Source organism: Spodoptera frugiperda, chromosome 12, assembly GCF_023101765.2.
Source record: "Spodoptera frugiperda isolate SF20-4 chromosome 12, AGI-APGP_CSIRO_Sfru_2.0, whole genome shotgun sequence".
Lineage (NCBI taxonomy): Eukaryota > Metazoa > Arthropoda > Insecta > Lepidoptera > Noctuidae > Spodoptera > Spodoptera frugiperda.
In genome coordinates, this window is record NC_064223.1 from 6,755,775 (window position 1) to 6,775,705 (window position 19,931).

General features: G+C 35.2%; 5 protein-coding genes across 6 annotated transcripts; 2 read left to right on the top strand and 3 right to left on the bottom strand.

Moving 5' to 3' along the window:
• Positions 1–367: 367 nt before the first annotated feature.
• Positions 368–9,138, top strand: LOC118263135 (serpin B12). Of its 2 annotated transcripts, XM_050697638.1 has the most exons (8): positions 368–430; positions 2,576–2,915; positions 4,241–4,414; positions 4,726–4,935; positions 5,542–5,781; positions 7,726–7,929; positions 8,602–8,725; positions 8,997–9,138. In XM_050697638.1, the coding sequence occupies exons 2-8, from the start codon at positions 2,622–2,624 to the stop codon at positions 9,104–9,106; spliced, it is 1,356 nt and encodes a 451-aa protein (XP_050553595.1). In that variant the 5' UTR covers positions 368–430; positions 2,576–2,621; the 3' UTR covers positions 9,107–9,138. The 2 variants fall into 2 exon arrangements, with proteins under 2 accessions (XP_050553595.1, XP_035430837.2); XM_035574944.2 differs by lacking the exon at positions 368–430 and having other exon boundaries at positions 2,039–2,915.
• LOC118263132 (neuronal acetylcholine receptor subunit alpha-5-like) lies at positions 5,802–7,298 on the bottom strand. The gene has a single exon (XM_035574939.2). It carries the CDS (start codon positions 7,288–7,290, stop codon positions 5,908–5,910), a length of 1,383 nt encoding a protein of 460 aa, XP_035430832.2. The 5' UTR covers positions 7,291–7,298; the 3' UTR covers positions 5,802–5,907.
• Positions 9,123–10,704, bottom strand: LOC118263133 (uncharacterized). The gene is made up of 3 exons (XM_035574941.2): positions 10,279–10,704; positions 9,766–9,928; positions 9,123–9,480 (listed from the first exon to the last, which is right to left on the bottom strand). Exons 1-3 carry the CDS (start codon positions 10,492–10,494, stop codon positions 9,203–9,205), a joined length of 657 nt encoding a protein of 218 aa, XP_035430834.2. The 5' UTR covers positions 10,495–10,704; the 3' UTR covers positions 9,123–9,202.
• Positions 10,705–10,826: 122 nt separating this feature from the next.
• Positions 10,827–17,041, bottom strand: LOC118263134 (dnaJ homolog subfamily C member 5). The gene is made up of 2 exons (XM_035574943.2): positions 16,298–17,041; positions 10,827–11,494 (listed from the first exon to the last, which is right to left on the bottom strand). The coding sequence occupies exons 1-2, from the start codon at positions 16,878–16,880 to the stop codon at positions 11,469–11,471; spliced, it is 609 nt and encodes a 202-aa protein (XP_035430836.1). The 5' UTR covers positions 16,881–17,041; the 3' UTR covers positions 10,827–11,468.
• Positions 17,042–17,621: 580 nt separating this feature from the next.
• LOC118262927 (protein Mpv17) lies at positions 17,622–18,821 on the top strand. Its single transcript, XM_035574614.2, has 2 exons — positions 17,622–18,122; positions 18,364–18,821. The coding sequence occupies exons 1-2, from the start codon at positions 17,913–17,915 to the stop codon at positions 18,730–18,732; spliced, it is 579 nt and encodes a 192-aa protein (XP_035430507.1). The 5' UTR covers positions 17,622–17,912; the 3' UTR covers positions 18,733–18,821.
• Positions 18,822–19,931: the final 1,110 nt, after the last annotated feature.

The following is a 19,931-nucleotide window of genomic DNA, read 5'->3' on the forward strand; positions in this document are numbered from 1 at the left end:
CATGTATGTAGGTGTTGACGTAGGTAGGTATATACATAAGTGCTATTTAAAATAGTACGAATTTGGGAATGCTCTTATTATGGTGAATACAGATGATTTTCACTTCTATAACCACAGTAGGTAATAAGATTTACGAAAACTGCCGAATATCACAATTTCTTATTTACACTCAACGCTTACCGTATTGCTACGGCATAAAATTCAAAATTGGTTGTAAATGTCGCGTACTTACTCAACTGACTTTTGTTATTAGCTGCTCCAACGGGTAAGAAAGGGTTGTAAATATACTTTATTAAATACCTTAGGAAAAGTTGGTAGCTATGTACCTACTTCTAGATTTTCTGAGAAGTTTGTGTAATGTTTATTTCTAGTTCCAGAATGGCATTGCTTGGGGAATCATTGAGTGGAAATGTGCGTTCTACAGCTATACGTAAGAAACAGAATCTATATGCTATAGTCTATAGTACATATTATTATGTAAATAAGTCACAGTACAGTAGATACGATATTTGAATTATATTATTATTAATATTTGAATTACTTACCTACTAGGTTAATTATATCTAGACCATCTAGTTAAATTTTGAAGCACTTCGACCTAGGCCTGCTTGATTTTAGTGCATATTTAAACAAGTATTATATAAGCTATGTATTTTGTACATATAGATTATCCTGGAAGAGGTAGACAGAGGTACACCTTACGGCATTTAATGCCACTGTACAATGTATAGGTACCAAATTTTCACAAATTATTATTTACAATCTCTACTAAATAGATGAAGGTACTAGATTTGTACAAAGATATTTCCCATGTTCAGAGATCCAAGCCAGTCCATTCATGTCCCTGAAATGCATCGGGCTTCACTTCACTATCTTGGCGTGTTTTTGCTTGTTCGATAGCATTACTGTGGATTCTGATATACATACATCAAGACCAGTAGTTAAATAGAGACACTATATAGTAGCACAAACTTCTAGTGTTTACCCAATTTACATAAATCCCAATATAATTTTCTCAGCAACCGGTTTTCTAGCAGAACATTATTTAAACGAAAACATACGTAACAGCATCGAATATTTTACAAATTAATACGAAGATATCGATAGTACGAGCAGATTCAATGTTCTATTTATATAAGCCTCGTGTGATCGACTTGGTATAGATTATCAAAAAATGGCTAGTAGCCAGATTGTATTCGTTAAAATTGTAATCATTCACATTCCTACAAACTCTACAAAGCTAGTTTCGAAAATATAAGGCAGTGTTAAACTAGAACATCGAGAGGTTGCCAAAATTGGAAGACTCGCGACTAATACTCATAATTTATTGTTACATGAGCGACTACTGTCTGACCCTAAACTCTGACCTCTACTCTACCTATTTGGTAAATTAAAATGGATTCAATTGTTCCTCTCTAGAAGTGACTCAGATTTTAGAGCTGTAGAAGTATTTTGATAAAATATACCTACTATTATCCTTACGTACATAGGTAACTGAATAACATAAATCCAGTAATTCGTATTATTGATAATAATAAAGAATTGGTAAAAATCACTTTATTGTTATTATCTCTTTGTTCGTATTTCGGAACATCTGTGAAACTAGCTTCTAGTTAAGTATGTTTATAGAATATGTAGACTTTATATCTTGCTACTATCATGCTACTTTCAACGGCTAGACGTTGATTGTTCAATTTATTTTCCGTCTAATATTTAGCGCATTCGTTCTAAGTACATAGCTATTGCTTCTCTTATTGTAGTTAGTTACTAAATGGCTTTGATTACTCAAATCAAAGTAGTCTTATCGAATGAAGCCGCGTTAATTACTCTCATTAATTCACCGTTAAGTGCTTATTTAGGTGGTTCAATTTTATGCGGAACTGACTGTGTTTACCACAGATATGGCAGAGTGACCACGGTATGGACAGTATGGGTTTTCCTCTCTCCACCTATTTACCTATTCTGTATTAACGTGGTCATCTATCTGCTCGTAATTTCAGTGCTTATCATGTGTATCTACAGTTTTTAATCTCTCGTTGTGTATATGTTGTATATGTTTCAGTGACAATAATTAGATTTAATGATATAATAATAAAATTGGTTCCCGAACCGAGTATGAGAGCAAAACAATATTATGTTTAGGCATCTCATTGCAAACCGGGACGCTATTGTAAAATTAGACAAATCACAGATGTTCGATGTTAGATATGTTTCAAGAATGTGCTTCAATTGTATTACTCGTGCAAATTAGTATCTTGTCGATACGCACGATTGAAATTCCTATTTATAATATTCGAGAAAAACTACATTCCCTCCTAGCAAGCTTAGAAAAGAATCAGAAAAAATATTGTTTATTTAACAACAGCTGGCTGAGCTGCAATGCTCTGCATAATTTCTACGATATAATTGACATTTTGTATAAAAAAAGGAATATTGGAGAAAAGATTTTAAATCATTATAATGCAAGACCGTATAACAGAGTTCGCAACGATGTCAAGCCGCCTCTGTCCGAGGTCCAACCGGTATTCAGAAGGTTTTACTCGGCGAGTCCTAACACAATGTTTAATAATTTAAGGTCATTGCCGGACTGGTATACCCCAATACCTGGTAAGACTTTTCCTATGCATAGCCCTGGAGCAACTCAACTAACGCCGAAACCTGAAATGAGGCTCAACTTTAACACTCCCTGGAATGCACCTCAGCAGCACCCCACTAGATCTCTCGGGTGGAGTACAACAGCGCTACCTATACTTGTTAGCAGTCCGAGTATTGTGCCACACAGTCAATCGCCAGTAAAGCCGCCAGCAACGACGGCTGCTACTGCTGCTTCACAACAAGTTATTGCACATAAAAATATGTCCGCCATCGACAAATTTACAGAACGCCTAGACCTCTTTGAGCGACAATTTTATAAGGTAAGTGTTTTTGTTGTTACAACTTTATCTTTATTTATTTATTTATTAAGTTTTTTAATAAAGAGACAAGATACCATAGTTTAAAAAAACACGACTGTAACTACTATTTTGGAGAAGATTCAATTAAATCAGCAACATTAATCTACCAGAGAAAGATTAAAGTACGCTTAAATATTGATAAAACTATTTTATTTATAAATTAGACAGAACACTGATCGTTTCTACTGATAATCCCATCTGACTACTTATGATTCTGGTAAATCCATATCGAAATTGGGAGCATACCTTTCTTATTACGGTAGATTCAAATGTGTGAACGCAAATCCTCAATTATTTCACTTACACAGGTACAAGGACACGAACTATAGAATTCACAACCTTTTAAAACCATTTATATAAATTCCACTTGTTTCATAATAATTTAACTGAACTAATAAACTTGACCCACAACTTTCACTTGGGTTTTCGTTGTTAACTGTAATTAAGAACCCCAGTCACCCCGGTCACGAATTCTCGCTTGTTGTTTACCAATAAATATTTACCGAAAAATGAGCGAGTGAATTTATTGTAAACATATTTCTCCAGTTGTATACCTACTGCCGTCATCATTATGGTTAGGTACATATTACATATAACAATGTGATTAGCTACATTAAATAAGTGAGTTACTGTGACCAACGTATAAGTACGCATAGTCGTTTGTTATTGAAACTAGGTACAGATTAAATTCGAACATATTGTACGGTTATCAAATCGGTTTCGAATTGAAATTCATTGTGATATCAAATGGAATTAAACAATTTTAAGCCTGCCATGTTTTGTTTGGTCATTGAACTGAATAAAATATAGTTATGGTAACTACATATTACGAGTACATATCATTTTTCGCACATCCAGAACACACGGTTCCTTATTGCAGATTTATGGAAACATTCATCATTGTTACAAACTTCTCGGGTATCACTCATTAATTCTAAAACACATTGACGGGACTCATAACAAGGTATATAGGGACAATGTCATGAACGTTTACATTAACAGTAAACTTGTTATGTAAGTAAGGATATGTGTGCATATTACTTCCATTGAATCTGAGACTGATGTCCTAAAATTCCGACCAACTACTCTGTGTTGTGCCGTAACATCCCCAAAATTTTAGGTGGTGAACTGTATATGTAACTGCTATTCCTAAAGATGAACTGGAGATTAGCAAATCTTCATTAAATACTAGCTCTTTGTTCAACATTAGGTAAAATATTATTAGAGGTACTTTACACAAACTGATGACGATATATATTTTTACTAAGTTGTCGCAATGGTTGCAGATCACGTTTGCGAAGCTCACAAGCATAAGTCCAGCAGACCGACAAGAGAATGGGATGAGTTTCGTACAATCCGGCTTCTTTCTACTATTAACTCTGATGGTGCTCTCGAAAGAAGTCGACCCTGCTACCAGAGCTGAAATAGACCAATGCATTGGATTCAAAATTACCGATATGGTACCTATGTTATTACTTATATGAAATGTATATCTTTAGTACCTAGTTACCCTTATTAATTCTAGTCACTATCTTGGATTTTTATGCCTCGAGATGTACCTAACGAAGTTAACTTGCAACAGTTGCAAATGGCATAGTTCTTAGTTCCTAGATTGGTCTAAAAAATAATACGTCAGCTGGGATTGTATTCGGTATCGAAATACAAACTTCACTAAGTATTAAAATGTCTTAAATATTGATTTTATAAGGATGAAAACAAATCTGTACCAATATCACTTATCGAATTTAAATGACACAATTTTGCTAAATAGGAAAGGGTTGACTTAGTAAAACGTCTGATATCAACGTTGCCAAGTACATCGGACACGCTCACGGTGCGGCACGCCTCGCGCCTGATGCTGTGGCCAGGCAGACACGAGCCGCGCTTCCAAGACGGCGCCGCCGCAGCACTGATGCTGAACGTAGAGCACTTCAACGGCACTGAGACTTCAGATGCCATCGCCACCATCCTCAATAAAAAAGTAAGCGAGTAGCCAGGCATGTAGGGTACAACGTATATCTTATTACATATCACTAGTCTATTTTAACTGTATATGTTACCCATTCCTTCAGACTGGTATATTATGTAAGTATGTATTTGCAGTACGCCCACTTTTTACAAGGTGTCGACCCCATAAAAATAAAGGACGAACCTATAGCCAAACTCCGTCCTGTTTATTGTTTTATAAATCAACAATGGTCTTGTTATAGAATAATAAAATGATAGAACAATACCCAATATTACTATCAATATAGCTCGAACGAAAATATCGGAAATCTTTCAATTATTCAATGTAAAGTCGTGTAAACAATCGCACCCTTGCTCTATCGATCGGATTATAAGAGTACTAGCCGAGGTCATAGCATCGCATGAAATACTATAGTATCGTAGCAACGTACTACGCGTAACGTGCTACGAATCGAGATCGTAGCAACTACGACCCGAAATCGTAGCAGCGTACTACGACGGTGAGATTTAGCGTTTTTATTTATTCTTATAACGGTCATGAAACTCGCACTATGATAGGAATTAATAGGAAATAAATAAATAAATTATTACGTTCTACATCGTGCTTTTCATTGTAAAGGTGGAATTAGACTCCGGAGGTGCGATACACGATACCTTTGACGAAGGTGATGTATCGGGAGGTATGGTCGCGGTATTTATGACCACGCTGTACATGCGCGGGCGCTGGCGAGCCTCGCCCACTGTCCTCAACGGTACGCAGCCTTTCCACGACGCAGACGACGCCCCCCAACGCACAGTACGCATGATCAGGATCAACGACATCATGAAATATGCGGACCTACAGGATTGGGATGCTCAGGTCAGTCACCAAACTACGTCTCTGGTTTTATGTATTTATTTAACATTTGAATACAGAAATTAGGTGAATGACGTTAACAACTCTGGCACAAAGTTATTAACATGGTGGCGTAATAAAAAAATAAAATTATTCGTCGTGTGGAATGTAGGTGCCAACTAGTATAATATACACAAGGACGACTACCATGAAATTAATTCTGTTCAATATAATGGCAAATTGCACCCAGTCGAATGTCACAGGCGGCTTGTCGGAAGGCATATCCGAGCTATCACCGGCCAGTTCTTTTGTATCCATCTCACTTGGGTCAAACTCGGTGAAAATAACATACTTACCTGGACCGTTGGCTACCAACCGGTTCACTGACACAATAAAACCTGGCGCTGGTACCTTTCGTCGTCTCAAATACATTAAAAATATTGTTTCTATGATCCCAACCAATGTCACTATCATCGAATCGCGAAGGAACAGTAATATAATCGGTGTGTCCGCACTGTGTTTCGGAATATCATAACCAATTTCTGTAAGAAACATAAAATGTCCGTACAGACTGAAACAAATCAACATGAGTCGAGTGTTGTCTTTCGGGTCCATTGCAAGCGCCACCAGAGTCAGCAGTACTATCACAATGGAAGGTACCACGACGATAGCGGCCGGTCCTGCTGCTATCCTCTTCAGTATGAATGTATATTTTAACATTGGATACGTGCTGTTCGGACAACAGCTATATTTTCCTGGTAAACGTTCATTTACCACGTCTAGCAATTTCCAGCCTGGACCATCCTGATAGTCGTCCTTTACAACGGGTTGTTTGTAGTAAAAGGTGAAGTTGACTTGTTCCCCAGTGTTCATCCACGATCCAAAGTACAGCGTGCAGTTTTGTACGTCGTAGGGCCAGCTACGCAGTGACGTGCGACAGATCCCGGAGTGAGCGACGTGAGGCACGCACGTCACTATGCCATCGCTGGACACCATACACGTCGTGTAGATCTGGTCGGACTGGTACATAGAGGCGTCAGCGTTGAACAGCGCCATCCTCGGTGTCCAGATTTCATGACTTTCCAATTGTGTTTCTTGTATACCGCCATAATCTTCAGGTCTCCAAGACAAAAATTCATCTTTCCACTTCATCGCTACCCAGCTATGCAAAGTAAACGTTTCTTCTAAAGAATCGAAACTAAGGTATTTTATGGCGAATCTTACTTTCACTGTAAGGGCTTGTTTGTGGTCCTTCACTGGTCGGAAGTCGTAATTATACGCACAAAGCAAATCCTTGTGGAGTTTGGCTTCATCGTGGTTAGCTTTTTCTCGTTCCGGTGGGCAGTCACACGTTACAAGGGGTGCAGCTAGTGCCAATAGCGCACACAGTGCGTGGAACGTACCGCGCGGCGCCATGCTCACAGCAGTTGTGAATGCCCTCGTCAATAGAACCCAATACATTTTCGATGGTAACCCAATACTGTGAACCGCCCCCTGCGATAAATGTTGATTCCAACATTTTGCAGATGACATCTGTGACATGGGATCTATTATTCTATTTAGTGCTGTGTTATCTGTAATATATCCTATTATAAATAGATATTTTTCTTATCACCTACATAAATATCCACACCGTGTGGTACCTGTTTTTGATTGGGCGGGAGGAAACGCCCGGGTGTCATCACTGCGAGCCCAGCCGTCGCAGGAAACACTCCGGGCGTCAGGGATCTCGCGACGATCTCCGGCCACCCTAATTGCGGGTCCGGGTGAACAAAGCTAGCTTGCTGCCCACGCAGACCCATGGCTACTCAAAGAACTATCAGACAGACCACCAGAAACGGGACTCTGATGTCCCCTAAAGCTAATCTTTTTAAAGTACCTACGTTATAATACCTACATGAATAAATGTTATGAATATTAAATTAATACAAATCACTATAAGCTATATTTTGTTTATGTATATTTCAGGCCTTAGAGATTTCTTACGCTACACCAGGTCTCACCCTCCTTATGCTGGTGCCTCGAAGTAACTCGTTGAAGAAGCTGGCGCAGCACGTCAGTGACACGAGCATCGCGAATATTATGTCCAAGATGAAGACAATGAGGGTGGCCGCTACTATACCCATCTACACTCTTCGGATGACCTTACTACTGCCTAACAAATTGCAGGCAGTAAGTTATACTTTCCATTTTAATTTACGTGACATCGTAATCCATCGAAGGCCTTAGAGAAGAGAGATAACTCTTTAAGCAGAGTCCGTTGCGCTGCGTTACGGCGCGACGACGCAACTGTGTAATGGGACATGTCATAAAATATATATGGATAACGTCCCTGCAACGAAGCATCGCAGCGCAACAGACAACTGGCTCTTCGCTCTAAAGAAACAGGTTCTCTTATAGCAGGCATATTTAGTTACTGAGCAAAATCCCAACTAGGTTTACTGAAAATAAAATAGGTACTTTACCTACATAATACGTGGGTAATAGTTATTGCATTGACTTTTATTACCTTTTTAGATTTAATCTTTTACTGTCTATGTACCTACCTAGACTTACTATATAGTGCTATTGTACTCACAATTGAAATCTGTATAAAAACTATTAATTCAAGGCTCATCAAACTAAAGTATTAGTTCAAATATGCGTTCAAAACAGAACTGTCCATCAGTAGATGTCTCATAGTAAACTAAATAGAATGACTAAAGGTAGGTAACTAGACACAGTCAGTTACTAGGTAGCTATCTACCTATATATTATTTTGCTAGTTTAGTTTCCTCATGGGACGTAGTCGATTAGCTTCGTATATCGTAGGTAGTTATTCAATAAACTACTGCTATATGTCAGATGGGAATGCCTCGACTAGTGGACGTGGGCAACGTGACGGGTACACCCTCTCTGAGACTGTCGCATGCCGTGCAGCGTGTCATGTTCTGGGCTGAAGCGGGACGAGACGCGTATAAAGATGACGGTGAGTTCCTATACCAAATCAATATATTATACCAATTAGGCAATGTATTATATCCATGGACATTTCTACCGTATCCGGGATAGGGATCCATTTCCGAGGCCAACGCTTCAACATTATTTATTTATCATAAAATATAATGTCAATAAGTGGCGGTCATCCTGTGGTTATACCACATACATTACACCACTACAGATAAGCCACCAATCAATTAGCTATTATCGTAGATGCTATCGCGTTATAAAACTATAAATGTTTATTGTGACTTTTTCAGGCATCGAGTGGGACCAAAAACCAGAATTGGAAGTAATAGCAAACCGGCCCTATATATTCTTTGTACGTTGGCGCAACGTGACCCTTATGAATGGAAATTTTGTATTGTAAAATCAAAAGATTAATATATTTTTTAAACATAACGAGTTTTCTTTTATTTTATTTTAACGTTAAAAACACAACGATTGTTTGGTACGTCGCCGTTGCTTAGTAATTCCTGTTTCTATTGTGTGAGTAGCTGGCTGCGTACTGCTGCTGCCTTCTCGGTATCTCGTGAGGCTCACAAAGTAGGCGTCCACGGGTTTGTGCAGCAATCCCGCTGCGGTGGAATATTGCACTAAGTTCGTGCGTGGACGGCCAGTAGGGGGCGCGCGCGAAGGCGGCTGCCGTTTCCCCGTAGCAATCACGGATCATCAACACTTCACTCCCGCGGCGACCAAACAACATCCATTGGTCTGCACTCTGGTTTTGTAACGTATAGTCGCCTGTAGACAGATAGGTACTTACATTTAAAAAATCCAAGTAATAACATCATTAAGTTTCAATTAAAATTAATAAAATATTTGTTTTTACTTTCTGTTTGTTTGGTATCCAAATAGGTAGGTACTTATAACAAATTCCGTTTACCTCTGGTGAGTCAGCGTGTTATCAGCATATTATCTAAGAATTTGCACTGAGATAAGGCGCTTACTTACTCACCCAAACATGTCCTACTTCAAATCTACAATGATTACGTATGTTTTAATGTAAATACTAAAGAATCACTTTACCATATTTATTCTCCATTATGATAATATTTTCCAGGAGTCCTGACTCTGAACCGTTACCCATTAAGAAGTGTTTCCCCGCCAGTGTCTCCACTTGCAAGAGACAAAGGTTCCAGTCCACGCGGCCGCCGAACTCTCCATACTTTATTACGTATTGTTCTCGCTCCTAAATACACACATTATACGTGATTACAAAATACGCACGAGGATCACCAGTGTCATACCCAGGTACATTAGTAGATGTGCGGTATCCACATCTAGATAATTATAAATCTATAAATATGTACCTAAAATCTAGGTAATAGGTACTGCGATTAATTGCACTGGAAAGTCCATATCTTCATTTTTATCTGATAAATAAAACCTAAATACTTGTTATTTAGGTATGAATTAATTAGGTGAAAGCATTTAGGGCTTTGCACAAACTGATTAACGTTATATGTATAAATTGGCAAGAGATTGGATACAATGCAGGTATTTACTAAATGTAGTAGAATAAAACTAGAGGTAGCCTACCAAGTCAGTAGTTGCTCTAACTTGAAATTTAAAGCAATCTATCGCCCTTGGTTGCGTGTAGACTGTCATCCAACGCCCCACCACGTCGTATATGTTCAAGCTAGCGCCCTTTTTATATAAGGGACAAATGTCGTATACTGATATGTTGTATGTCTGCACTAGATTATCACTCGCCACTAATAGAACTGCTAAATTAATGAACCACTTAATATTCATTATTCAAATATAACTCGTTTACCCGCGTAGTCTGCCACGAATAAGTAAGGCTGTCGTCGGATTCTCTCGACGAGATAAACTTGTTATGAGAATATCTTTATAAAATAAGTCAATATTTAAATTTTCTTTAACACGCACCGGTGGAAAATGATTTAAGATTACTAAACAAACGAAAAAAATTGTTTAATAATATCAGCACATTCCCGTACTTTTATAATCTACATGAATAACAACAATAGCCGTGGGACTTTTATGTTAAAGTTCTGAACATCACAAATGTTTATGAAGTTTGGTGGATGTATTAGAATTTTTGATTTAGTAACAAGGTCATATTGGTGTGTAATGTTATACTTTATTTACATAATATCAGTACGTAATATAAATATTACAACCAGAATAGCTACGATAATACAGTGCCATAGATGCGCTAACAGCCAATAACAATCTACAAGCAAATGCAATCTATGCAGGAAGCCCTGGACGAATATTTTTGGTAATACATAGTATAAATACATCAATCATTGAACTATTCGTACTATACGAGTATAATGTAAACTAGATATCATTTAAAAATCTTACGTGTGAAACAAGTTTGGATATAGTCACACAATAATAATATTTACATGAATATACATAGGTACATGCTGATTATTTTATATGGCCTTTTACAAGTTTAATCTCTAAATTAACAGTATCTAAAATCCTAGTCACCATCACCAATTTTTTTTAATCTACGGCAAGAATCGAATTCACATTTTTAATAAACATTGATTAATAAAAACAATGTTACGATGTATAATATATTTTAAAGTGAAAATTATAATAAAATGTTATAATAAACGTATAAAAAATATTTTAAAATGATGAACAATAACTTTATTTAGGCTTACATCTGTACCTATGTTCATGCTGGTGGTTATACAAGTACGTTCCTCGTTTCTCTTACAAATAATGTTAGACTAGTTGTAAATACTTCATGTGTATTTTGGAATACTGCTTCCTGGAAACAAGAAGAAATATATTAAAATTATTATGAGTCTTCAAAAAGTACGGGTATGTCAGCTTACAAATAAAACTACTTATATTGAGAGGAGTTACTTCAATAATAGAATTACATTTCTTATGTATATTTTATTTAATTGAAAGTTTATAAGTGTAGTTACATTTTAACATTTTTATTCCTTGACATCGTCGTTATAAATACTCGTTGACTAGTACCATAACTTTATAATAATATACACGAGACATAACAGTTAGTCCATTTCCCTGCTCGCACTTGCGTGAGCCATTAGAACATTCATTTAAGTAATTAATGAAGTTTTATCATTTTCGAACGGGTACAACAACAACTACAATAATTTACAATATCACACACATTTGAAACTAATGCAATATAATAATGTCATATTTAGTTAAAAATTCAACAGTGTAATATTCAAAATGTGTAGCTTAAATTTTCATTAAAAATTTTGTAAATCATTAATTTGCCGAACTGGCCGTGGTTTACAAGTCGATATTACTAACTTCTCTATTATCTATACATATAACAAACGATCGATTTCCTTCGCAGTAGTATTCTATGGTACATAATAGAGGCATACATGTATAAGCAACAAGAAAGATTCGGTAATTCCCTTGTATAATAGGTACACGAGTCTGTGTCGCAATAATGTTATAATACACAGCACAATACAATCGTACAGCAACGCTACTTGTACAAATGTTCACGTTTCCAAAGCGTTATAATATCTGTCTTAACTGGATAATTATATAGAAATTATGATAGTATCATTTGCGAAGAAATCCTAATTGTATTAAACACTTCGTCAAGTACAAATAACATTTCCTTATTTAAACAATTAAAGCTCACATAAATCCTATGAGGAAAAACAGAAATTAATGCTAGCAAATTATGTTAAAAAACGGAACTAGGTTTTGAGGAAAAAATGTTGTCTAATACACCTAGTCTAAAGACTTGAATTGAATTGTCGAAATTTTTATTATACCTTATAAATTACCTCATAAGTTTAATTTTGGTCGACAACTAGTTATTAATGCTAAATAATTTAGCTTATGATAAAAAAATAAAATAATGAAGATAAACATTGGAGAGCTAACTAAAGCATTTTTTTACAAAATACATATACCATACATAGGTCCTCTTGATTGATTGATCAACAAAATACGGATTTGAAGACGCTAAAAACGGAGCTATGCTCTGTGTCGCATTTTTACTTACGTCATAATGAGTTTAATTGATAATGGCACAGAAAAATATAATTCTTTCAGGATAGATTCATCTAAATGCGTCACTTTTTCATTCAGACGAGTTTGGTCTAAAAGAATTGTGAGTTTTCTACGCCATTATAAATCAGTCTCATTATTTGTAAAACATTTAAATATCTCTCTGGTTTTAGAGTCCTCCCATAATACTCCTAAAATACATATACCAGTAGTTAATAGTAGTACAATATCGTAGCAGTAAAACAAGATTTGTACCTATTATTATAGCGATATTATAGCGATAGATAGACTGTCCCAAATTTAACCATGGTAAAAGCCAAAAAAATATAGGCCATGTAGGCAACACTCCAATAGGCTACAACACAACTTAATTTTCGATGATCTTTGCTATGAGTATTTCTATCGCAATTAACGACCAGTCTCAACATCTTAGGTATGTATTCTTCGATAGATAGGCTACTAGAGATATATTTCTTACACATTTTATAAAAAAAAACTTGTGTTTAAATTACATCTTTGTTAGCTCATGTTATCGTCAATTGCGTTATTGAAACACGTTAAAAGGGACTACTTTAAACCGAGTGACGTTTCCATGTTCGGTAGACATTGCTTCGTATTTTTATTGGACATCCTTGTGGTCAATCATTTTTGAATACAGAATTGGGGATTACACTTAATACCTATTATGTCATGGAAGAGATATATTATTCAGTCTAATGGCGCGACCACATTTCATAGCAATAAGGATGTTAACAGAGCACGAAAATTAAACATCGATTTAATCCGTCCGACAGATAAAAAATTATTAGACACGTATTTTGCATTATCTTTAAAAAAACCCAGTTAGATAAAACCAGGAACGCGTGAAGTGTATGTTGAATTACGTTGAGGAGGTAAGTACAGAAAAGTAAAATTGAAAACAGAGGGCTTATTACGAGTTTTTTTACCGCGATACAAGCCCTCAACTTTCGGAGCTGAATTTACTTCAAAATTGCAAAACAAGTAGCCATCCTCACACATAAAATTGTTCATCTCATATTTTTTAAACCAAGCATGTTATAGATTTCAATACACATCACACTCAGACGCGAAAGGAAACAAATCCGCGACGCATTGCACAGCAGCCGATTGCCCAGGCACTGCGCCAATCTGGCAATCTATAATTTATTCCACTTTTTATTTTACCCTAATGTGTGTAGTCTTCTTTCTTTGACACAAAATGAATGATTGTTGATATAACATTATTAACACATTTTCTTAAATTCTGGGTTTTAATTTTTTAATAACAATTCTTGTAACACGACTTCCATGCATGTTTAGATTTGGTACAATCTATAAAAATACCAAAACTATAACAATATACATATCATCATATCTTAGTGGACAAAGCGAGAGCTCGCAATAAAAATCATCTACAAAATGTACAGTAGTGCCACCTATAATGAAAAACCCTACCAGTTGACAAATATTGTTTTAATGAATGAGATCACTATAGCGTCCTACGGCAGGCCATGTCTGTAACTTTTAACCCAATTAATTATGTCATTGTCCAACCAGAGGTCAGTTTTTTGCTAATGGAAGGTATATTGAAATATATTTTTTACAATTATACTAAGCTGGAATGTCAGTGTAAAAATGTAGCAACCTTTCAACCACTCATTAGTATTAGTAGCCATACTTGGGTAATGAGTCAAAATCACACCATAGCCCCTCGAAATTGACTTTACAGTACAAACTTTTCGTTGAAATCTATAATGTATAGGTATAATAATTTTTGATAACCTGCCAATTCACACTCCGTTAATATTATATTCATATGAAATAAAGCTATTGTAAATACGAAGTCAATAAGCAGGATCCCAATGAATTTAAATACACATACTGATTAACTGTAGTCTAATTAATAAAATACTACCTAATCGACACCTAAAGCTAAATCGAAATTGTCATATACAATAAGCAATGAATTAGCAATGAGGCTTGATGTTTTTCAATCGGTTTTCTATCTCATATTTTAAACAAGACATGTAAAAAATAAAGCCTGGTTTACAACAGTGACATTGATTGATTGCTTCGGTCCAATACTTAACTTATTTTACCATAAAGAACTAAAATGTATGATCAGTGTCACATTTTTTTAACAGTTCTAGTACTGTGAGAACTTCAATGAATAGTGAGTTTTGTTAATGATACTTTGTTCTGTATCTATATTATAATAATGTTGATCATAAAAAGAAACAATCATTATTATTGTAAATGTGATCAATTAAAATCCATCTTATTTGAGTTTTATAATAGTGCAAACACTAGCACAATATGCATATAGTTTGTAGGATAAATTAAAAGACTATAACAATTTGAAGCCTTAGTATAAGATATATTACATGCAGTTGCACATGTAGTATGCATACTAACAATATCATGAAGAGAAATATGTATACACCAGAAAATAACTACTATTGGGCAATATCCAATACTGATTTTTTGCCACTAATGTACTCTTGGCTAATTGGAAGTCTCATACATCTTATAAGAATCTGTTAAATACTGTCAGCTTATATACTACAAAGCACTTTCAACTACAAAATATTAGTTCAAGAACTATTTTTACTCTTATTTATTACTTTAAGGCCAAATTGAAGTACTTTATAATATAGTAATATTTAATGATGGATTATCTAGATTCTGATATACAAGAGCAGTGGGAAAAGACCAGTACCCAACACCAATCTTGAAAAGTGAATTAAATCAAGTATACAATGAATGGAGAATGGTGTAGGAATAGGCACCATCATCACATTTCACATAAATCACAGTGGTCATCGCTGTGATATGACATAGTTATGTCCGGATAAAATTAATCAATAATGCCTATTACTTTCAATGGTTATAAAGTTTGTATGTTGAACAAAGTAATTCATTACTGTTACAAGCTCATACTTCACTTTTATGTAATTTTATTATGTACTATTCACCTTTTTAAGCAATCAATTCACTATGTAAATCCTATATTGACAAATTATAAGATTCTGACTGTAATCACTACTAATCAGATTGATTATTTATAAATTCAACTCTGGCCATGAAAAAAAAATTAAAACATCAGCCTGCATTTAATTGTGGTTGTATCTATCAAAATGTTCACTAATGATTATAATAATACCTATATGGTTATACTTTTAAAGTGATTTGGATGAACATAAACCTTAAGATGTATGTCACAATAAATTAGGTATAGAATAGGAATTTATCCAAGTGACAATATGACTGACTTTATGAATATATTTTTAATTCTTATTATATAACAATATGATCAAATTGATTTCATACTAGCAAGATTGCTGTGTAGAAAGAATAAGTATGTCCAACAACCTTTGCCCCAAATTGATATGAAAATAATACAAAATTCTTCACTGGATTGCTACCTATATTCATAAACTGTAATGCAAATGAAAAATATTATATTGAAGATGCTTAAAGGTACTTAAATAAGGGGTTGACATTTGATGTAGTACTGTTGTTTTGCTAGTTTAATTTGAAATTCCATAATTGACCCCACCTGTGTTCAAACCGGTGTTTTCTGAAGCTCCAGCTGGAGGAGGTGCAGGCATGGCAATGGGAGGCGCCTGTTCACCCTTGGGGCGGCCTTCTCCACCCGGCTGCACAGTCACGGCTTGCACGCCATCTGAATCATCCCGCTCCAGTGTGTGGTAATCACCAGACTCCTCGGGCGGACGTGGTTTGCATTTGCCACAGCAGCAATTGCAACAACAGCAGAGGCAGCAGCAGAAGTAGCATCCGGTCAAAATGCCGCAAACAATAAACAGGGCCTTGCACCAAGTGCTTGTCACTACGAAATAGGCGTTGACGTTTTCTTCGCCGAATTGCTCAGCAATGTAAAGACCAAGAGATCCATAATTATCATATATATTCCGTTTCGTGGCATCACTTAGAATCGTATGTGCACGATTCACTTCTTTGAATTTCTCGGCAGCTTCAGGATTGTTGGGATTTTTATCAGGATGATATTTTAACGCTAATTTCCGATAGCTTTTCTTGACATCGTCTTGTGTAGCCGTTTTTGGGACCTGCAGTATTTGATACAGGCTGTCCCCCGCAGTCGATAGTTTCCTTTTATCCATCTTAATAATCCAATATATTTAACGGTTTAATACAACGTGAACAAGAAATATTATAATGCAAAACTAAGACAATCCGTAATAATTTACGAATTTACGATAATACGGACATCTCACTTGAACAACGGGGTTGTCAGCTGTATAAATGAATGAAATACAGCAATACAATGATAAAAGTTGGTATTATACTCTCTTTTTTTCTTTCTATTAAAACTCTTATGAAGCAGCAGTAGAAAGAGAGCAACAACAATGAAATACGGCGCGTCCAAATTATTAAAAAAAATCAAACAATACTTTTTAAGTATTTGTAAGATATCTTGTTTAGTTGTACGTACTAGGCAAATTTTTAGTCGAGTACCTAGCGACTATTATTTAATGCTAGTTCTCATTCTCTTTCCCTTCAATTTTGGGGCAGAACAAAAGTGAAATAAAGTTACTGAATACTTTTGACTAAAATACTTGCATAGTGCGAATTGGGCATTAATAGTAAGAAATTTTGTTCAGTACTCCACTCAGCCTCAGCCCACATAGTAGATAGATAGTCTCCCCAAAATCTGTAATAATCTTTATTTATATGTTTATTTTATATTATGTACTCGTATCCATATAATATACCCACTATTAAACTTAGTCGATTTTTTTGAAATAATAATATGAGTACCGCAGGCTGAGGATCCTAGATTTCTCTGTTTACGATAAGTACCTACCTACAACCGTCAAAATAGTCAATGTCATTAAAGTTTAATCCCTCATTTCATTGCATTTCATTCATCTGCCGATCTGCCTTGATTTGCGTATCATCTGACATTTCCGATTTCATTTCATCAATGCATAATAATTTAAGTTTATGCATTTCTTGGAATGTAAATGCTGCTAGCTGACCGCTGAACCAACATTTAGACGGTTATATTATAATACTGTGGTCATATTATACGGTACATCATGGATCGGGAATAGGGGTTAAATTTGAAGGTTAACTCATGCTGAACAATAGCAAAATACTTAGTAGTTCACAAGTCAACAGACCACATTGTGATGTCTCAAGCAAAAATGAAGTTTCGCGGTTTATTTAAGTTGTACCTAGATACTTTGCAACGAAGACCGTACTTGGTACAAGCAGTGCAAACTGGAGTCCTAATGGGTTCCGGTGATCTAATAAGTCAGACCTTTATTGAACGTAAGCACATTTCAGAAATCGATGCTACAAGGACATTGAAATTTTCTTCAATAGGGTTTTTTGTTGGTGTAAGTAACTACCTATCTATCTACTTTAATGTAAAACCACATAGATTCTATTAAATAGTGTGCCTGAGACAGAAATCAAACTAAAGACCTCATGCTTGGTGACCACTTATAAAGTCACTGATCAGGCAGTACATATCTATCAAAATTATAAGTAGATAAGTGTATCTTATCATGCATGTAGAGATACCAATTTACTTTATATGTAATATTATCAGAATAAATAATACACTTTTCATTTTAGGGACCAGCATTGCGTCTTTGGTATGGAGCCCTATACAAGTATATAGGTTCCAGTGGCAAAACAGTTGCTATGAAGAAAGTGTTTGTTGACCAAATTATGTTTGCACCTATTTTCTTATGTGGAATTCTGAGTGCAGTAGCAGCCTTTCAGGGCAAGGATTGGACTAACATTAAAAGAGATTTAGAAAACAATTACTTAGATGTATTAAAGACAAATTACTGTCTCTGGCCATGGGTTCAGATAGTAAATTTTTATTATATTCCACTCCAATACCAAGTTTTAGTAGTTCAAGTAGTTGCATTATTCTGGAACACATATTTGTCATGGAAAACCAACAGAAGCTCAGAAAATATGGCAATACAAAAATAAGTACCTCTGCATAGCTTAGGATCGCATCAGTAGCTATGGGTTGAACTGTAAAATATAAAAAATTAGAAAAATAAATGAATTGTTTAATAGTGACTCCTTCATTATCATCACAATTATGGATGTTATATTTTGAACTGCTATAAATTTTTTGTTACTACTAAGTTAATTGGAGTTCTACATTCTATACCTTGTTATGTTTATTCTGTCTCTAGTTTAAAAAGTTATTTTTAATAGTAACAAATACAGAAAGTGTTATTGTTAAACATTTTACTTGAGGCCTAAACAATACAACATGCCTTTCTGCTTACATATGCCAAACTCAATGTTTGACAATTTATAATACACTAGCTTCTTTCACGCTTTTCTATGATAGGCATAGTCTGATATTATTAAGGAACTTCACAATGATCTTAATATTATATGACAAGTTATAATTATTTTTAGGTGTAACATTAAATGTTTTGCTAGTCCCCTGTATCTAAGCTAGTCTTCCTCGATGGATTCCTAACAAAAAAAATCAATTTTCGAAGATTAACACATTCAAAGAAATAATCTTTAGCCTAAATTTTAAGTATAGATTGATATATTATGATTATAGTATAGTATAGAAGTAAATTCACATAAGCCAAATGCCAGGTCATAAGCTTTTGACTCTGATAAATGGGTGGTCTTTTCGACTCTGTTTATTCTCCATAAAAATTGTCTGCAGTAGCGGCTGGTATTATTTTCTCAATAGACTAGTTCATGTCCCCTATTCCTTTATCATAAAAAAATGTCGGAAGTTGTTCAGAAATTATGCGCGTTCAATTCAGACATTACAGTGATTTATTTTTATTCAATTAAGTACTATAATGTTTTACTGCTAAAATAAGCGTTCAAGGATCTATTGCCACTTATTGACCTTTAAGTAAATTTTTCTGCTGCATAATTAATTTGAAATGCTGATACTTTGTATGCTTGCTTGCAGGCTTTTAGGCTGTAAGATCTTCCATTGTAAAATGTTTATTTCTTGCAAATAAATGAATTTGAATTTATGCAACGTCATGCCTTTTATCCTCGAAGGGGTAAGCAGAGGTGCAACTTACGGCATGTAATGCCATTGTGCAGTGTACACCCACTCACCCACTTTTCACCTTTTGTGTTAAAAGTCCCTTATAATAGGGTGTGAGCCTATTGCCACAAATCGGTCACAAAATATT

Excerpts from the sequence above, each read along its gene's own strand:
- LOC118262927 (XM_035574614.2), top strand. The coding sequence starts at position 17,913 with ATGTCTCAAGCAAAAATGAAGTTTCGCGGTTTATTTAAGTTGTACCTA. Across the intron at positions 18,123-18,363 it reads CAATAGGGTTTTTTGTTGGT|GGACCAGCATTGCGTCTTTG; the intron begins GTAAGTAACTAC and ends TTTTCATTTTAG.
- LOC118263132 (XM_035574939.2), bottom strand. The coding sequence starts at position 7,290 with ATGTCATCTGCAAAATGTTGGAATCAACATTTATCGCAGGGGGCGGTT.
- LOC118263135 (XM_035574944.2), top strand. The coding sequence starts at position 2,199 with ATGTTAGATATGTTTCAAGAATGTGCTTCAATTGTATTACTCGTGCAA. Across the intron at positions 4,415-4,725 it reads GATTCAAAATTACCGATATG|GAAAGGGTTGACTTAGTAAA; the intron begins GTACCTATGTTA and ends TTTGCTAAATAG. Across the intron at positions 8,726-8,996 it reads AGACGCGTATAAAGATGACG|GCATCGAGTGGGACCAAAAA; the intron begins GTGAGTTCCTAT and ends TGACTTTTTCAG.
- LOC118263133 (XM_035574941.2), bottom strand. The coding sequence starts at position 10,494 with ATGAATATTAAGTGGTTCATTAATTTAGCAGTTCTATTAGTGGCGAGT. Across the intron at positions 9,929-10,278 it reads TTAGAGCAACTACTGACTTG|GAGCGAGAACAATACGTAAT; the intron begins GTAGGCTACCTC and ends GTGTGTATTTAG. Across the intron at positions 9,481-9,765 it reads CATAATGGAGAATAAATATG|GCGACTATACGTTACAAAAC; the intron begins GTAAAGTGATTC and ends ATCTGTCTACAG.
- LOC118263134 (XM_035574943.2), bottom strand. The coding sequence starts at position 16,880 with ATGGATAAAAGGAAACTATCGACTGCGGGGGACAGCCTGTATCAAATA. Across the intron at positions 11,495-16,297 it reads AAACACCGGTTTGAACACAG|GAAGCAGTATTCCAAAATAC; the intron begins GTGGGGTCAATT and ends TCTTGTTTCCAG.